This window comes from Leptonotus elevatus, chromosome 2, assembly GCF_054856555.1.
Source record: "Leptonotus elevatus isolate MCC_2025b chromosome 2, RoL_Lele_1.0, whole genome shotgun sequence".
In the NCBI taxonomy this organism is placed as follows: domain Eukaryota; kingdom Metazoa; phylum Chordata; class Actinopteri; order Syngnathiformes; family Syngnathidae; genus Leptonotus; species Leptonotus elevatus.
The window spans coordinates 39,744,191-39,758,596 of record NC_141240.1 but is presented as its reverse complement, the minus strand read 5'-3'; the positions used below and the strand labels follow the sequence as shown (position 1 = coordinate 39,758,596).

Genomic DNA, 14,406 nt, shown 5'->3' with positions numbered 1-14,406 from the left:
GAGTGCTGTTCAATAAATACATTAGGATTTACTTAATTTATGATGTGATATTATGAAATTTACTCCAATTACAATGTGTTGAAACACAGGTTATTTTCTTTATCTTTTATTGTTTAATGTTTGGCTTTTCTCTTTTCTTTTTTTTGTCGAATTGTTTGATTTTCTAATAGTGTGAATGTTAAAAAGAGACGTTTGAAACTTTGAATTGATGTTTGATGTCCTAACTTGAGTGTTAAAAAAACAAACAATGTTGAACTTGAAACTCATTCATTTCATTAGCTTACATCTCTTGACACGATTCCTTCCAATTTCCATAAATATGACGCACTCACTTACGAAATGTGATTCAGTCCATTTATGATGCAATGCATTTCACATCGCAATACGATTCATTTAAATTCTGATGCAATACAGTATGATTAAGTCCATGTTTGCTTTGATGCAATATGATTCACTCCAATTATAATCAAATAAGATTCACTATATATGATGATGATACTCTCTCGTTTACTTCAATTGTGATATGATTCACTCCAATTCTGATTCCATGATCAAATGTTTCACTCCATTTCTCCCCCCTCAAAAAAGAAGAAGCTTTTTTACTACTGTTTGTGCTTTGGGGTTGGAATTGGGGGGGGGGGGGGGTTAGATCAGCAAATGAACGTGTTGTAGGTTCAAGGATCTGGGGCCAAGTGAAAGAATACTGTTTGACCTTTGGCCCCACCACTTTGATGCAGCAAAATTACTACTTTCCGGGACCCCAATTATCACCTCTTTATCTTTTAAAGCGCCCCTTGTGTACTTCTAACATTTGACACTTTGTTTTATCAAAATAAAAAGTAACAGCAAGTGGCTTCATTCGTGTGACTTTTTGCTTCTTCTTCTTCAAAGCTTGCCAAGCAGGACGGACGTCAACATTGTGTCAGTTCAGGTTCCACGACAACCTTCGCTCGGCACAATTTGTCAGGAATGTTTCTCGCCCTGCGCAATTGCTAAGCAAACATTCACGAGAGGCTTTCAACCAGCCCTTTGCCGCGGTGACAGTTGAGGATTGGCAGTAAACGAGGCAAACAATAAGTGTTTCTTTGTGTTTCTGTGGGCGCGTAGCAGGAATCGGGAGATTTATAGATCTTCCCTTTTGATGCACGACGTACCGTTACATGTCTCTTAATCACAGTGACGCAAACGTTATGATTGTGTTTTTACTTCTAACTGCCTATGTTGTTGAATACAAATTGTATCCGAGGATTTTTTTTTTTTTTTAACTACATTGTGGGCACAGATTCTTAAAGTCCTTCATTTGATTTTCCAAATAAAGGCCTTCGTCATCAAATGACAATCATTAAATCTGACTTCAAATTGACACACACCTTATGGGATTGTCAAACCATTTTTGATAGACGCTATTGCAAAAATGTTTATATCAAAAAAAAAAAAAAAATATGAGCAACTTATACAATCTTAAATTGGATTTTTTGATATCTATTTCATGACTATTTAAAATTGTTACACACCTACAATAGATTTTAAAATTCTGCTACTGGTCGACAAATCACTTGTTTAGGCTTAGGTCCAGAATACATTAAAGACATACTAATTGAATATAAACCCAGTAGGGCTCTGAGGTCAGCCCACCCGGGTCAATTAGTATAGCCAAGAGTTCAAAGCAAACACGGTGCATCAGCATTTAGCTGTTATGCTGCACGCAAATGACACAACATAACTGAAGTTAGCCCCAAGTGTAAATGCTTTTAAATGCAGGGGAAAAAAACAAAAACAAAAATATACTTTTTGTCTCAATACCTATGATTAAGGTCTTTTAGCGCTTGACATTCAGTAATTAAAAAAAAACTACTTGGGTCGGGGGCGCGGGCCGTGTTGGGGTGGGGGGCGCTCCTGCTCCTGGGTTTGCTCTCCGGCCGGTGGCCCCGGCGGGGCCCGGGGGTCGTCCTTTGGCGCTGCCGCGGCCTGGGGGGCCCTGAGGTGTTGCGCTTGCTCTGTCCTGGCGGGGGTCGACGGCTCCCCTCTTTGGTGGAGGTTTTCATGCATGCCAGATCCACCACACCAGCATCTATCGAAAATCAGACACAATCTGCTTCCTCCTCAGGTCGTTGAATCGGTGGAGGCTGGCTGGTGTCTGTGGATCTCACTCTGCTTCGTCTGTCTTTCTTTCCTTTCCTCAGTCTCTCCTTTGGTCTCTTGAGGTCTCCCTGATTTTTTTTTTTTTTTTTGGATTTGTTGGAATTTAGATGTTTCTTGGGTTGGGGAAGAATTCTGGTGGGTGGCCCGGTGGGTGGTGTCTGGTCGGTGCTGGATTTCACCTTCCTTGGTTTTCTTTGGTCCCCTCGGGTCTCCTGACGGCGGTGTTCGGTTTAGGTGAACGGTATGGGATTTTTTTTAATAGGTTTTTGGTGAGCTAACAAATACACGCACGCATGCACGCACGCACGCACGCACATACACATACAAAAAAAAAATATATATATATATATATATATATATAAAAAAAATAAAAAATAAAAAATAAAATAAAGAGCAATGATGATGACATTTCCGAATGAACAATACTGAGCTCTTTAAGAAAGAAAAAAAAAAACCTACTTTATATTTCTTTACTTTGTTTCTAAATATCTTAAATTGTTCCGATTTTTTAAATTGCCTTTAAATGTTGTATTTTGCATTTAAATGCTTTGTAACTGTGAAGCACAAAAAAAAAGACACTTCTAAATAATTTTGCTGTCAAATAGAAAAAGTTTCATCTCCGTGTTCTCTATCGCGATGTTAAAATCAAACCAACAAGATAATCAGTGTCCTCTTGCAAATGTTTTTTAATAACTTATCTAGTTATGAGAGTATTTTGCTTAATACTCCTCATCACCGCCACCACCACCTGCTTCACCATCACCGGAGGAAGTCCAAAGTGTAAAATTCCCGTCAAACCTCTGTGAGACTTGAGCATCGGATGTCAGTGCCCGCATTGGCGCTGCCGACGCCACCTTCGATCCACCCAAACCCGACTTCCCGCCTGCTTTAAAGCAGTGAATGCCAATCCAAATGGATCTACTTGAGTCTGTGTGCTAAAATCTCGTCTGGCCTAAATGGGGGGCCAAAAGATGTCAGCTGAAGCTCCAGCGCTGGTCGTCGTTCCAAGCATTACACTTCGCCATCACAATGACTTTGTCTGTCTGCTGCAAACATTTCCCACTGATGGGATTCTTCACGAGGTTCTCCTGAAGAGGTAAGAAAGGAAAAGCATTGGCGAGCGTCATCACGCCAGTTTTCGGGGCCTAAACGCGGCGAGCCAAACAGACCTGCGTGAAGACCCACTCCTGGTGCGGTGACGGCTTCGAGTCTCTTTGTTTCAGCGCACACGGCTGTATCTTCACCGGCTCTGGAGGAGGCGCCGCCTGAAGACATAACTGCTTGCCGATATTATGACGCAGCTCCTTTTTGGACGTATACTCAAAATACTGAAAAAGACCACAAACACCTTCATTCCACAGTGGTGACAAATATAAATACAAATAAATATATACATATATATATATATATATATATATATATTTGCAGCGTGGAGCCGTTCTTTTGAGTGATAAAAGTGCCGCGAGTAGCGTGCTAATTAGCATTAGTGAGCCAAACTGGAGTAGATCATTACGATTCTTTGCACATCTATAAACTGTCAATCAAACCATTTTGAATAAAAAAAAATCATTCTTAGCCGAAAATCGATTCTGAATCGAATCGCAGGCCCAAAAAGTCGGAATCGAATCGTGAGACATTCAAAGATTCCCACCCCTAATATATATATATATATATATATATATATATATATATATATATATATATAGTCTGAGTACCTGGTTGCCTCCCTGGTTGTGACAACTGTACATGATAAGAGGTCTCCCTTCTGCGTTCCTATCTCCAACGTCCAGGCACGTTTTAGATCCGGCATTCCTTATCTGCAAGCAAACAATAAATGTGGGGCGAAGTTTGTGCGACATCCACGTAGAGCAATAAAAAAAAATAAAGACAAATGTGGCTTACTGCTCCGTATTGCAATGGCAGCATGTCAGGAACGTACAACTCTGGGCAGACGGTGTTTAGGTACCAGGAGAAGTTCTTGCAGTGTAAGTTCTCTCTCAGTTTCACACGATCGGAGATGTTCCTGTATGAATGCTACGAACAGAAGCACTTTTTAAAACCAACATTTCAATTCAATACTTTTTGAAGTCATCTCATACAGTGCATTTGAAAAGCAGTCGCAATGCTTCACTTTTTCCGAAGGTAGTCATGTTACAGCTGTATGTCAAAACATATGAAATTGAAATGGTTCCTTGCCCCATAACAAGAACATTTTGTTTTCTGAAATACTTAAAAAATGTAAAAGGCAATTCTGACAAAAGGCAGTCGTGTCTCTGAGGTCAACTATGCACACCTACGAGTGTGTGCCAATGTTATCATAAACATCACAAAAACAACCAAATAAAGAAAACTAGAATTGGAAAAACAAAAAAACAAAAAAAAAACTGCCTGTTTTCCGGTTTTACAATAGCTATCAAGGTTGCTGACGTTACATGCTGTCAGTTGGGCCACGCCCACTCGCATGATGATGATGGATGTGGGAAAATTACTCACACTCTGTAAAGGTACTCTGGTAAAAGCAGAAGTTAGGTATCCCATATTACAAATAAATCTAATACTAAAACTAATCATAAAAACAAACAAACAATACAATCATCTCTTGACTCAATGCCTATTTATAATCTAAACTAATTTAAAAAAAATCATAACCAAATAAGTTGTTGTTATTTATAACATATATTAGTGTATTATTTATTGTTATTTGTATGTTTATTTTTTTAAATGTTCTGCTATGTGCTGCTGCAATTTGAATTTCCCCTCTGGGGATCATTAACAGATGATCTTATTTTGTGTGAAACGCTGTGAAATCTGTGGAAAAAAAGGCTTCTCAGTTCTATTTTTGTTTCTCAGTTTTAAAAAATTTCTGTAATTAGAATTACACTCATTCACTGCCATTGACGGTTATAGACGTCAAAAATAATTTTTAACTATTTCTATTAGTTTAAAATGTCTCCCACTTTTGTTAACAAGAATATAAAAACCTAGAAACATTTTTGATTGTACATTTTGAACAGATATAAAATTTGTAATTAATCATGACTCAACTATTCATGTCATGCGATTAATTACAATAAAACATTTTAATCACCTGACGCGATAAAAAAAAGAAAAGATTATTAAAAATTAGGGGCGTCAGGCAATATAAATTTGTAATTGTAATTAATTGTATGACTTCACTAGTTAACTCACGAATAATCACAAATTTTATATCTGTTCTAAATGTACAATATTTTTCCCCCCTAGATTTTCATACTCTTGTTAACAAAAGTGAGGGGAAAAAAGTTAAACTAATAGAAATTGTTGAAATGAATTTTTGACGTCTATAGCCGTCAATGGCAGTGAATGAGTTAATTACGCTTTGGTGGTTGGTGACATTATTGTTGTTGTTGCTGAGAGACGTGGAGGTGAATCTCCGTCCTGAATACCAACCGCAACCCGCGCTTTACTCGCCTGGAGGCAAAACAGCTCTTGCCTGTGGAATGAGACAATCTTAAGACGCCTCAAACCTTGCCCTCTGTTGAGAGACGAGTTTTCTAGTTTGACACAGACTGTTTTTGGAAATTTTCGTCCTTACCTGCTCACTCCTCGCAGTGCAAAAATCGGTGTCAAGTGAATGAGCAGTTGGTATGACGGACGGTTGCTTAGCAGCCTTGCCAGGCAACAACAACAATCGATTGTGAGCACGACTGGAGAACACATTCACTGAGGTATCAATTGATTACGGACGCATGGAACTGACGATGTGGAGTAAAACAATTTTGACCGGCAAATACATTTGAACGCATTTGCAAATACGTTTATACGTATTTAAATACATTCAAAAGAATGAATTGAACATACTTGTAGGCTAAATGCTTAAACTTAACATTTATTTCCCACGGGATATTGACTTGCGCATACTCAGTAGTTTTCAAACGTACAGTATTAGAAAAATGTACCGGTAAGCCAAATGCTAAAAACTAGGGGTGTCAAATTTAGTGGAGTTAATTTTGAGTTAATTTAAAGTTCCTTTAACGGCAGAATTTTTTTAAACAAGAGATTAATGACTGCTCCGTACGCAAATGACACGACCACGTCAAAACTTAGCAGTAATAAATGTAATAATAATGCATATATTTGTGCAGACTGGGGTCCAGTTGTATTTTGCTATTTAAAATATGTGCATCATTTCCCAAGTTATTTCATGTTCAAAATTAGATAGCTCTTAATATGAAAATAAAAATGCACTGAGCTGTCACCAATGTCTTACAAATGCAATTATGCCATCCAGTGGCAGAAAAATGACCTCAACACAAACAAAACTCACACAAAATTTTTTTTTACATTACAGTACATCTTTTAACTCAATTTTATGAATTATTATGAAATTACTGTATCAATGATGCAGCCATATTTCTATTAGATTAACTTTTTTTTTTAATTACTTTTATGTTAACAAGAGTATGAAAAAAATTATTGGATGTTTTTATAGTACATTTAGAACAGATTTTAAAAAATGTGATTCATCATCAGTTAACTATTGAAGTAATGCGATTAATTACGATTAAAAAATGTAATCCACTGACAAAGTTTTTGTTTTGTTTTTTTACATGTGCGAGTCAGTACCCCTATGGCATTATGGGGAAATGCTTTTGTATTTCGTTTTTAGTATTTAGCCAACAAGCACGTTCAAATGTATTTGCAAATAAGTTTAAATGTATTTGCAAGTATGTTCGAACATGTTTGCAAGTATTTAAATTCGTTGAAAACGTATTTATAAATACATTTGCGCGTATCTGCCAGTCACTCCCCATTTGCAGTTCCACACTTTCATAATAGCTCGACTGAACACCTAAAACAAATAAGAGTAGAAGCCTTTTGGATGTCAAGTAAAAGGTCTTGAACAAAATGAGAAAAAGTCCAGTCGCCTCAATTCAACCTTTGTGGATTACCCTGACCTGGATAACAGAATCGACGCAGACATGCTTCCAGATGCACGATACGGATCAGGCCTGGTAGCGCCTCACGCGTAACAAAATGGTCACCTCACTGGCCATGATGCCGGCCTTCTTGTTGCGACGATAGAAGAGCTCTTTGTAGTCGTCCATCCAGACCTCGGCCAGCCGCACTTGGTTGCGAACGATGACGTCGGTGCCTTTGGGGAAAGTGTGCGGACTCTTGGTACGGAAGACGTGGCCCACCACAGAACAAGGAAGGATCTCCAGCTGACCGCCGCACTGCCACACCTAAATCGCAACACCGCTTCAGTCAAATGGAACACAATCGAACCCAGCCAGAGGCGAGGAACCCTAAGCCATGCTCAATATTGGCGAGAGAGGCCATTTTGTAGTGCTGTTGAAATGCGTAGTGACAACGTTTGTGGGAAGAAAAACCCGCGCAAGCACGCGCATAACTTGCAAACCACAGACAGGAAGGCCGCAGCCTGATTTGAACCCCAAATTTCCGAACCATGAGGCAGATGCACTAATCACGAGGGCACCATACTGCCCTCGCTGAAATTTCACATGTACAGTATAGGAAATGTAGAGAAATTAGGGATTTGTGTCTTAACTGGTAAATTCACAATGTATGAGGTGACGTTTGTAAAAACAAAAAAGGGGGGCGGGGTGGGGGGGTTGGGGGGGACAAGACTGACCCGGAAGGACATCTCCAAATTCTCGCCACCCCAAATCTCCATCTGGTCATCATATGTTCCGATGTGTTCAAAGTAGCTTTTTGCTATGGAAAAGAGACCTCCAGCAAACGTGGGTGTTCTAAAATGGCCAAAGGTAAAAAAGAATAAATAATTAAAAAGCCAGTACTTACTTGCAGTGGTCTTTAATTTCAACTTTTGTCATTTTAGAGTCTGTACTTTTTTTTACTTGGACTGCTTACTTGATAGGATAGGTTTCATTGTTGCGCAAGGCCAAGATGTTGGTAGGGATGTTTTCCCAAATAAACATCAAGGCCCAGTTGAAGGAGCCTCGGTTGTTGTAACTCTGGCTGGCCGCAGGCTTCTTGAAGTTGAACGTGTTTAAGTCGATGGTGGCGATACGCGGACTGACCACCGCGCTGGGTTCTTGCGCAATCCGGCTCATGAGTGGCTCCAGCCAACCGTAGAAACACTCACCTAAAAAAAAAAAAAAACACACAAAATGACAATTGTTTGTCTCATATGTGTCCATTCAGCATTCGTACGGAAGGCAAATCCATCGTGCTTTATAGAGGCAAAGAAATAATGATTAAGGTGAAATGCAATGATAAAGGTTAAGAGAAAATAATTTTTAAAAAGCGGGATAAAACAAAACACCTAGCTTAGCAAATCACACAATGAAAACAAGATGGTTGCAACAACAAAAATGATATTTACTTGTAAAAAGCAGCAGTGAACAATTTTGAATGGAGTTACAGTTTAAGCAGCTGCCAGATGTTCAGGAAATTGCATGAAATATACAAGCAAGACTCACATTTTGCATCACCTTAAACACGTAATGATCCATTTTTGTTGATCTTTTGATCTTGCTATTGAAACTGATTATTTCCGGACTTCTGATTTGATTTGAGTTCTGTCAAATCCATTTTCTGCACTTCATCTGGTCAGTCCTGCCTCCCATCTCATCATAGCAACATACATACTGGTGGCTTGACAGGTTTGTGCACACGATGCAGAAATAACTTTTCTTTTAAAAACAAATCACCCCCCCCCCCTACAAGGCAAGGCAAGGCAAAGTGCAGATTTTTGTAAGTTTTAACCAAAATTGTAGACCTAAGTCTGACTTGATTCAAGTCCTAATACTCTGGTAACAGTAGAAGTACAACAGGAAATTATTAATTAACCATTTTTACTTAGGACATTTTTTTTAAAGAAAGCACAGACTCTGTAATGTACATTCGTACAAAAGTAAAACATTTTTTTTTACTCTTATTGATATACAAGACCTGTTTTGGTGTTTTGGCACAATGGAGAAAAAACACATTTTAAAAAACCATGCTCGTTAATGATAGCTAGCTTCTCTAAGTTACTAATGTCTAGCTTTTTTCCCCATCTCATCTATCCTTTCCATCTTTTCTTTTTTTACATTGGGATGAAAAAAGTAAAGAGCCTCTTTAGACAAAGTGGAGAAATAGAAAGATTATTCGTTTTAAAAGTAGCGAGTAAAAGTAAAACGTAATTACAAAATTAAAGACTCAAATCAAGGGAGCATTGTGTACTTGGTCACTTTTTTACTCGCGACTGCCACCTTTGGCCTAAAGCGTAACTACGGTCTCTGTGTAAGCTCATTTAATAGGAGTGTGACGATATCTCAATATCGCGGTAAATCGTGATACTTTGTCTCTCGATCGACTATCGATATGCCTACGCCAAATATTGATATTTGTAGTTAATATACGGCTGCTATAAAGGCTACATTGTTCATTACATATTGAGCAATTACTTGGTGGGGCCACTAGGGGGAGCACCTTATAAGAATGGCGGGGAAATGTACAGAAGTTTTCAGGCAAAGAAGACTAATGAACTTACTTTTACTTGTGTAAGACATTTATCTGTCCATCAGGTGACTCCGTTTTGCATGCGTAACATTTTAAAACATATTTTATGGTTAGACTTTTTGAAGCACACAATTTCTGAGGAATATTAATATTGATTCAATTGGATTTAACGTTGGAGTAATTGTATTTATTTATTTACTTTTGCAATGTTACACTAAAAAATTGTGTCACAGTTTATAAAATAAAACAAATGTGACTGACTGACATGTTGCATGACAATAGTGTTTAAGAAAGACACAAATTTGTTCCCAGAAAGTTGTCTCTGTTAAGAAGACATTCGTATTTGTTAAAAAATAAAATAAAATAAAAAGCGCTAAATTACTCACTGTGAAGAAGACACCAGTTGTAATATTGTATTTCAGTGATGGTACAAAAAGAAACAATTTTCTCATTGAAAAATCATCCGTTTATGTCTTGAGTAGTTTTATTGTAGATTATTGTGGATTTATTTCCTGACCAATATATCGATAATCGCGGTATCGTCATATCGTGAGATAATCGTTATGGTGAGCCTTGTATGTAGGGTTCCCACCCTCTATCAAGAAACGATGGCGTGTCTTGCGCAGTCTTTAAAAGGCTCTTCGTACTCATCTGGGCATTTGTGGAGCATGCATACCGCACAATGCATCTTTAAAAGTAGCCTGCAGATGAAAACAACGCATTGTATTTGTGCTTGGTTACCCACCACTGCTAGTAACTATGTTGATTGTTGACAGGAAAAATGTGTCCTCAACATGCGTATGCTCGTGCTTACTGTGTTGTTGAGCTACCGTGCTCGTGAACTGCTGTGCTATTGACCCTTGTGACTTTGTGCCAGCTTACAGTGCGCGTCAAGGAAGGTGAGCACTTGGCCTTGTGCGACGCTGGCGCCCAGCAGCCGGGCTGAGACCAGTCCCTTCCTCTCCCGCTGCCTCATCACACGGACAATCTTCAGATTGCGGACAAACTCCTCCAGTTGCTCCTGCAGGTTCTCTAAGGGGAAGAAAAATATTTTTAGATTAGTTTTTAAATTTTAAAGTTAAAAATATATAATTTTTCAATCACCCTGTCTCATTAAACTGCCAGTATGGAATGTGGGCCCGTTTAGTTGAACACAAAGCTGTTATTCTGTCTATATGTGGAAACACAGGTTAGTTGGACCTTCTTCAATCTAGTGGAAAAGCACATGTAATTGTCGTGCCTGTCACTCCCTATATGACCCTAGCATAGATGAACAAATATACATTATTTGTAGTAAATAAATCGTCATTTTGGGACCATTGAAGTCAAATTGGATCATTGCCTGATGATCTGTCAAAAGCAAACTAACTGGCTGCTATCCATTGGTTTGGGTGTGATGACAATTATGGGCGTAATTTACCAGTGAAGATGTGTCAAGTGTCAGATGATTGACAAGAGGGGTGTGACCGTAATATCTAATTACTCAGTGACAGCTGGTTAGCTTAACCTGGCAATGGAGATCTCCAGAACATAAATCTGTGACTTCTCCACGGTGACTTTCTTGGGAGAGGCGGGATATTGTGTACAATACGTCGAGCTGATTGGAAGATGCGGCATCATGTGTACGTTCGTAGGATAGAAAAAAAGCACGAAAATGTTTACCAGCTAAAAATGCACGTAGCGCCTCTCGCTGTTCAACATTTAACAAGGAAATGGTGAGTCATTCTGTGAGAACAGAATTAATTGCAGCGTCCATTCGTCCATGTTAGGTTAGTATGTGTTTCCCGGGTGTCGGCGCTTCCTGGTTTCGTCACAGCTGCATATCCCGCCCCCAAAAACAATGTTGCTCTGTGATTGGTCCACCGGCTCGGTACAAGATGTAGTCTCGGGAGTTTGTGAACTCACAAATATCGCGAGAATTCAGCTTGCAGAGCAAGGTTATAGTTCGCTCGCTTCAGTGAAAAAAGCACTAGCAGAAAATGTGAAATAAAAATTATTTTAAAAGGGAAAGAAAAAGAAAAGAAAAAATAACTAGCTAGCTAACTTGTTAGGAAGCTTTAATTAAAAAAATAATAATAAATTTATTTTATTTATTAATGAAATTACAAAATTAAACAAACATTTTTGGCATTAAACACAAATCAAAAAGAAATGTCAAAGTGCGGTTTACAAGGCACTAAACAGTAACACAATCATCACCACTTCTCATACACACACACACAAACACATATATACATCAGAGGTTATCAAACAGTTGTAACTTGAAGTTTTCGCATCAAGAAAAAAGCATTTTTACATGTCATATATTTTAACGACTTTACATAGTTGTCTTGCACCTGTCTCTTGAAGGCTGTGAATATAGGCTTTACCCTGCGCCATGAATAAAATACTTTGCCAGCAATAAGATATTGTTTCTCACAATCTTACTTTCAGAAACATCAGGGAGAAAAAACAACAGAATGTTGTCCCATTCCAAAGTGAGCTTGTTAAGAAGCTAGCTAACTAGCTCGCAAGCTAGCTTTCGGGTACCCAGATTTTCATTTCTAAAAAAAGGAAACTCTGCCCGGCATCGAGATACAATACTCAAAGTCTACTCAATGATACCACCACACATTATAACAATTTTAACGTATGCCTCCTCTGTATAGGGAGAAAAAAAAACATGACTCTTTTGAAGTGTTACAAAAAAATTAATAAATAATGACATCATATTCTAAGCTCATGATTGCCCTTTTTAACTTCTTTCTAATGTGGAGAACCAGGATTGAATCTGGTACTACAGTTTGTGAGTCCACAGCGTTACGAGTGAGCTCAAGTGTATCCCAGTCAATCCCATGTACGTATTTATACATTTAGATTTCGGTAAAGGAGGATCTGAAAACGTCTGTCACTGAATTAGTTAAAAACGCAGATTTGGGGTCTCTCACCTTCAGTACTGGCATCATCCACCAGGATGATTTCTTTGAGCAAGATCGCAGGCGACGTGTACAAGACGCTGTACACCGTTCGGAGCAGCGTGGACCAGGCCTCGTTGTGGAACACGATGATCACACTGGTGTCGGGCAGCGGAGGACAGCGGAAGAACTTCTGGGCCAAGCACCTGAGCATGTGATCCATTGTAATGACAAATAAGTATCTGAATACTTAGTGATATGGAGGTCGAGAAACCCAATCAATCAGGTGGCTAAATGTTAGCATGCTACTGTCAGCGTTTCTGATTATATTTCAGTTGTATTACAATTGCATTTAAAATGCATTTTAGCTCAGCATCATACTATTTCCACAGAAATGTCCCAGTTAAAATTAGAGAGGCCGCACCAATGTCAATTGTTATAATTAGGGATCGTACCGTCGGTATAAGGCCGATAAAGGCCTTATTTTTAGGTATCGGGTAATCATGGAAGCTTCCGATACCGGCCATGATAAACATTTGACATCGAGTAAGTCCTCTTTAGAGCTGTCAAAATTAATTGATTAATCGACAAGTAATTGATTATCAAATTAATCGACAACTATTTTAATAATCGAGGAATTGTTTTGAGCCATTTTTTTATTTAAAATTGTCCATATCCTCTGATTTCAGCATATCAACTGTAATTGTTCATTGATCTCTGTAGTACTTCATGACAGAACACCGATTATCTTCTGTGTTTTCATCAAAATAAGACATTTGCAGAACCGGTAATTGTTCAACATTTTCTTTTTAAAAATCCCCCTGAAAATATGAAGCATGTAATAAACACCATTCGCTAGTTAATAAACAGTAATCAGGGGGGGGGGGAAATGCTTTTGTAATACACTTGCAAAATTAAAATGAACCCGATTAGTCGATTAATCGTTGAAATAATCGCTAGATTAATCGATTGCAAAAGTCCTCTTCTATACTGTGACATTCTGACATAATTTGCGTCACAAAGAAAGGTCTGAAAAGTCGGCTGCACCTGTCAATAATTAATCAGCCTGAGAAAAGCCTCAAGTTATAAGGGTTGTAAAAAAAAATAAAAAATCACATCTTACTCTGGAGGTCGAGTGTCGTCGCCGAGGCTCCGTCCGAGTGAGATGCGGTCACTAGCAAACTGATTGAAGCAATGCTTGGTCATGCCGTCCTCCTTCTCCTTGGTCTCCTCGGGAGACAGATTGTTTCCTTCAAAGCCATCCCCATTCGCACCGGGCGCTTCGGGGTCCTGAGGCGGTCTATCGAGGTGCGGCTTGAGCTCAGCCTTGCTGTAGACACCAAGGGGGCAAGGGATGTTCTCTAATAGGTCCGGATTAGGCAACTGGAAGCCCAAGTTTTTGGCAGCCTCTCGGACCAGGATCATCATCTTGTCCTTGCTCGCCACCTGCTCCCAGAGCCCGGCTTCGGCGGTGAGCGAGGTGTCCGGGACCTTCTGGAAGAACACCAAGGCCACCATGAAGATAGCCCCCCCAAAGACAGCCAGCTTGAGGGGGGACATGCGGCGTCGGGGTAACAGACGCATGCTTCAGGCGCGGCCTCGAGGCGGAGTGCGAATGTGTGAAGTGATTTGAGGAAGTGCCGGCAAATCAAGGAGACATTTGCTCAACCGACTCCCTTCAGGTGTCACAGCAGCAGCAGCAGGTTCACTTAACAGCACACCTGCCCTCCCCGGGACCCACGTGACAGCAGGTGGGCCGTCTCAAGCTCACTCCTACATCAGTGAACCAACCCCCGCCTCACCCGGTTCCATTGACATCTGAGGCGTAACCAGTACTTCTACTTCAACCAAAGCAAGACCTGTTTCCTGGATTGCCGAAACAGGATCTCGGTGCTGCAAC

At 39.4% G+C, this 14,406-nt stretch overlaps 1 protein-coding gene across 2 annotated transcripts; it reads right to left on the bottom strand.

Annotated features, from left to right (window-relative positions):
* Positions 1-2,818: 2,818 nt before the first annotated feature.
* On the bottom strand, positions 2,819-14,285 carry galnt6 (UDP-N-acetyl-alpha-D-galactosamine:polypeptide N-acetylgalactosaminyltransferase 6 (GalNAc-T6)). Of its 2 annotated transcripts, XM_086070290.1 has the most exons (12): positions 13,630-14,285; positions 12,540-12,712; positions 11,487-11,496; positions 11,120-11,133; positions 10,495-10,644; positions 8,017-8,251; positions 7,778-7,895; positions 7,167-7,367; positions 4,045-4,176; positions 3,858-3,959; positions 3,312-3,470; positions 2,819-3,230 (listed from the first exon to the last, which is right to left on the bottom strand). In XM_086070290.1, the coding sequence occupies exons 1-12, from the start codon at positions 14,088-14,090 to the stop codon at positions 3,117-3,119; spliced, it is 1,869 nt and encodes a 622-aa protein (XP_085926416.1). In that variant the 5' UTR covers positions 14,091-14,285; the 3' UTR covers positions 2,819-3,116. The 2 variants fall into 2 exon arrangements, with proteins under 2 accessions (XP_085926416.1, XP_085926415.1); XM_086070289.1 differs by lacking the exons at positions 11,120-11,133; positions 11,487-11,496 and having other exon boundaries at positions 13,630-14,283.
* Between the last annotated feature and the right edge of the window lie 121 nt (positions 14,286-14,406).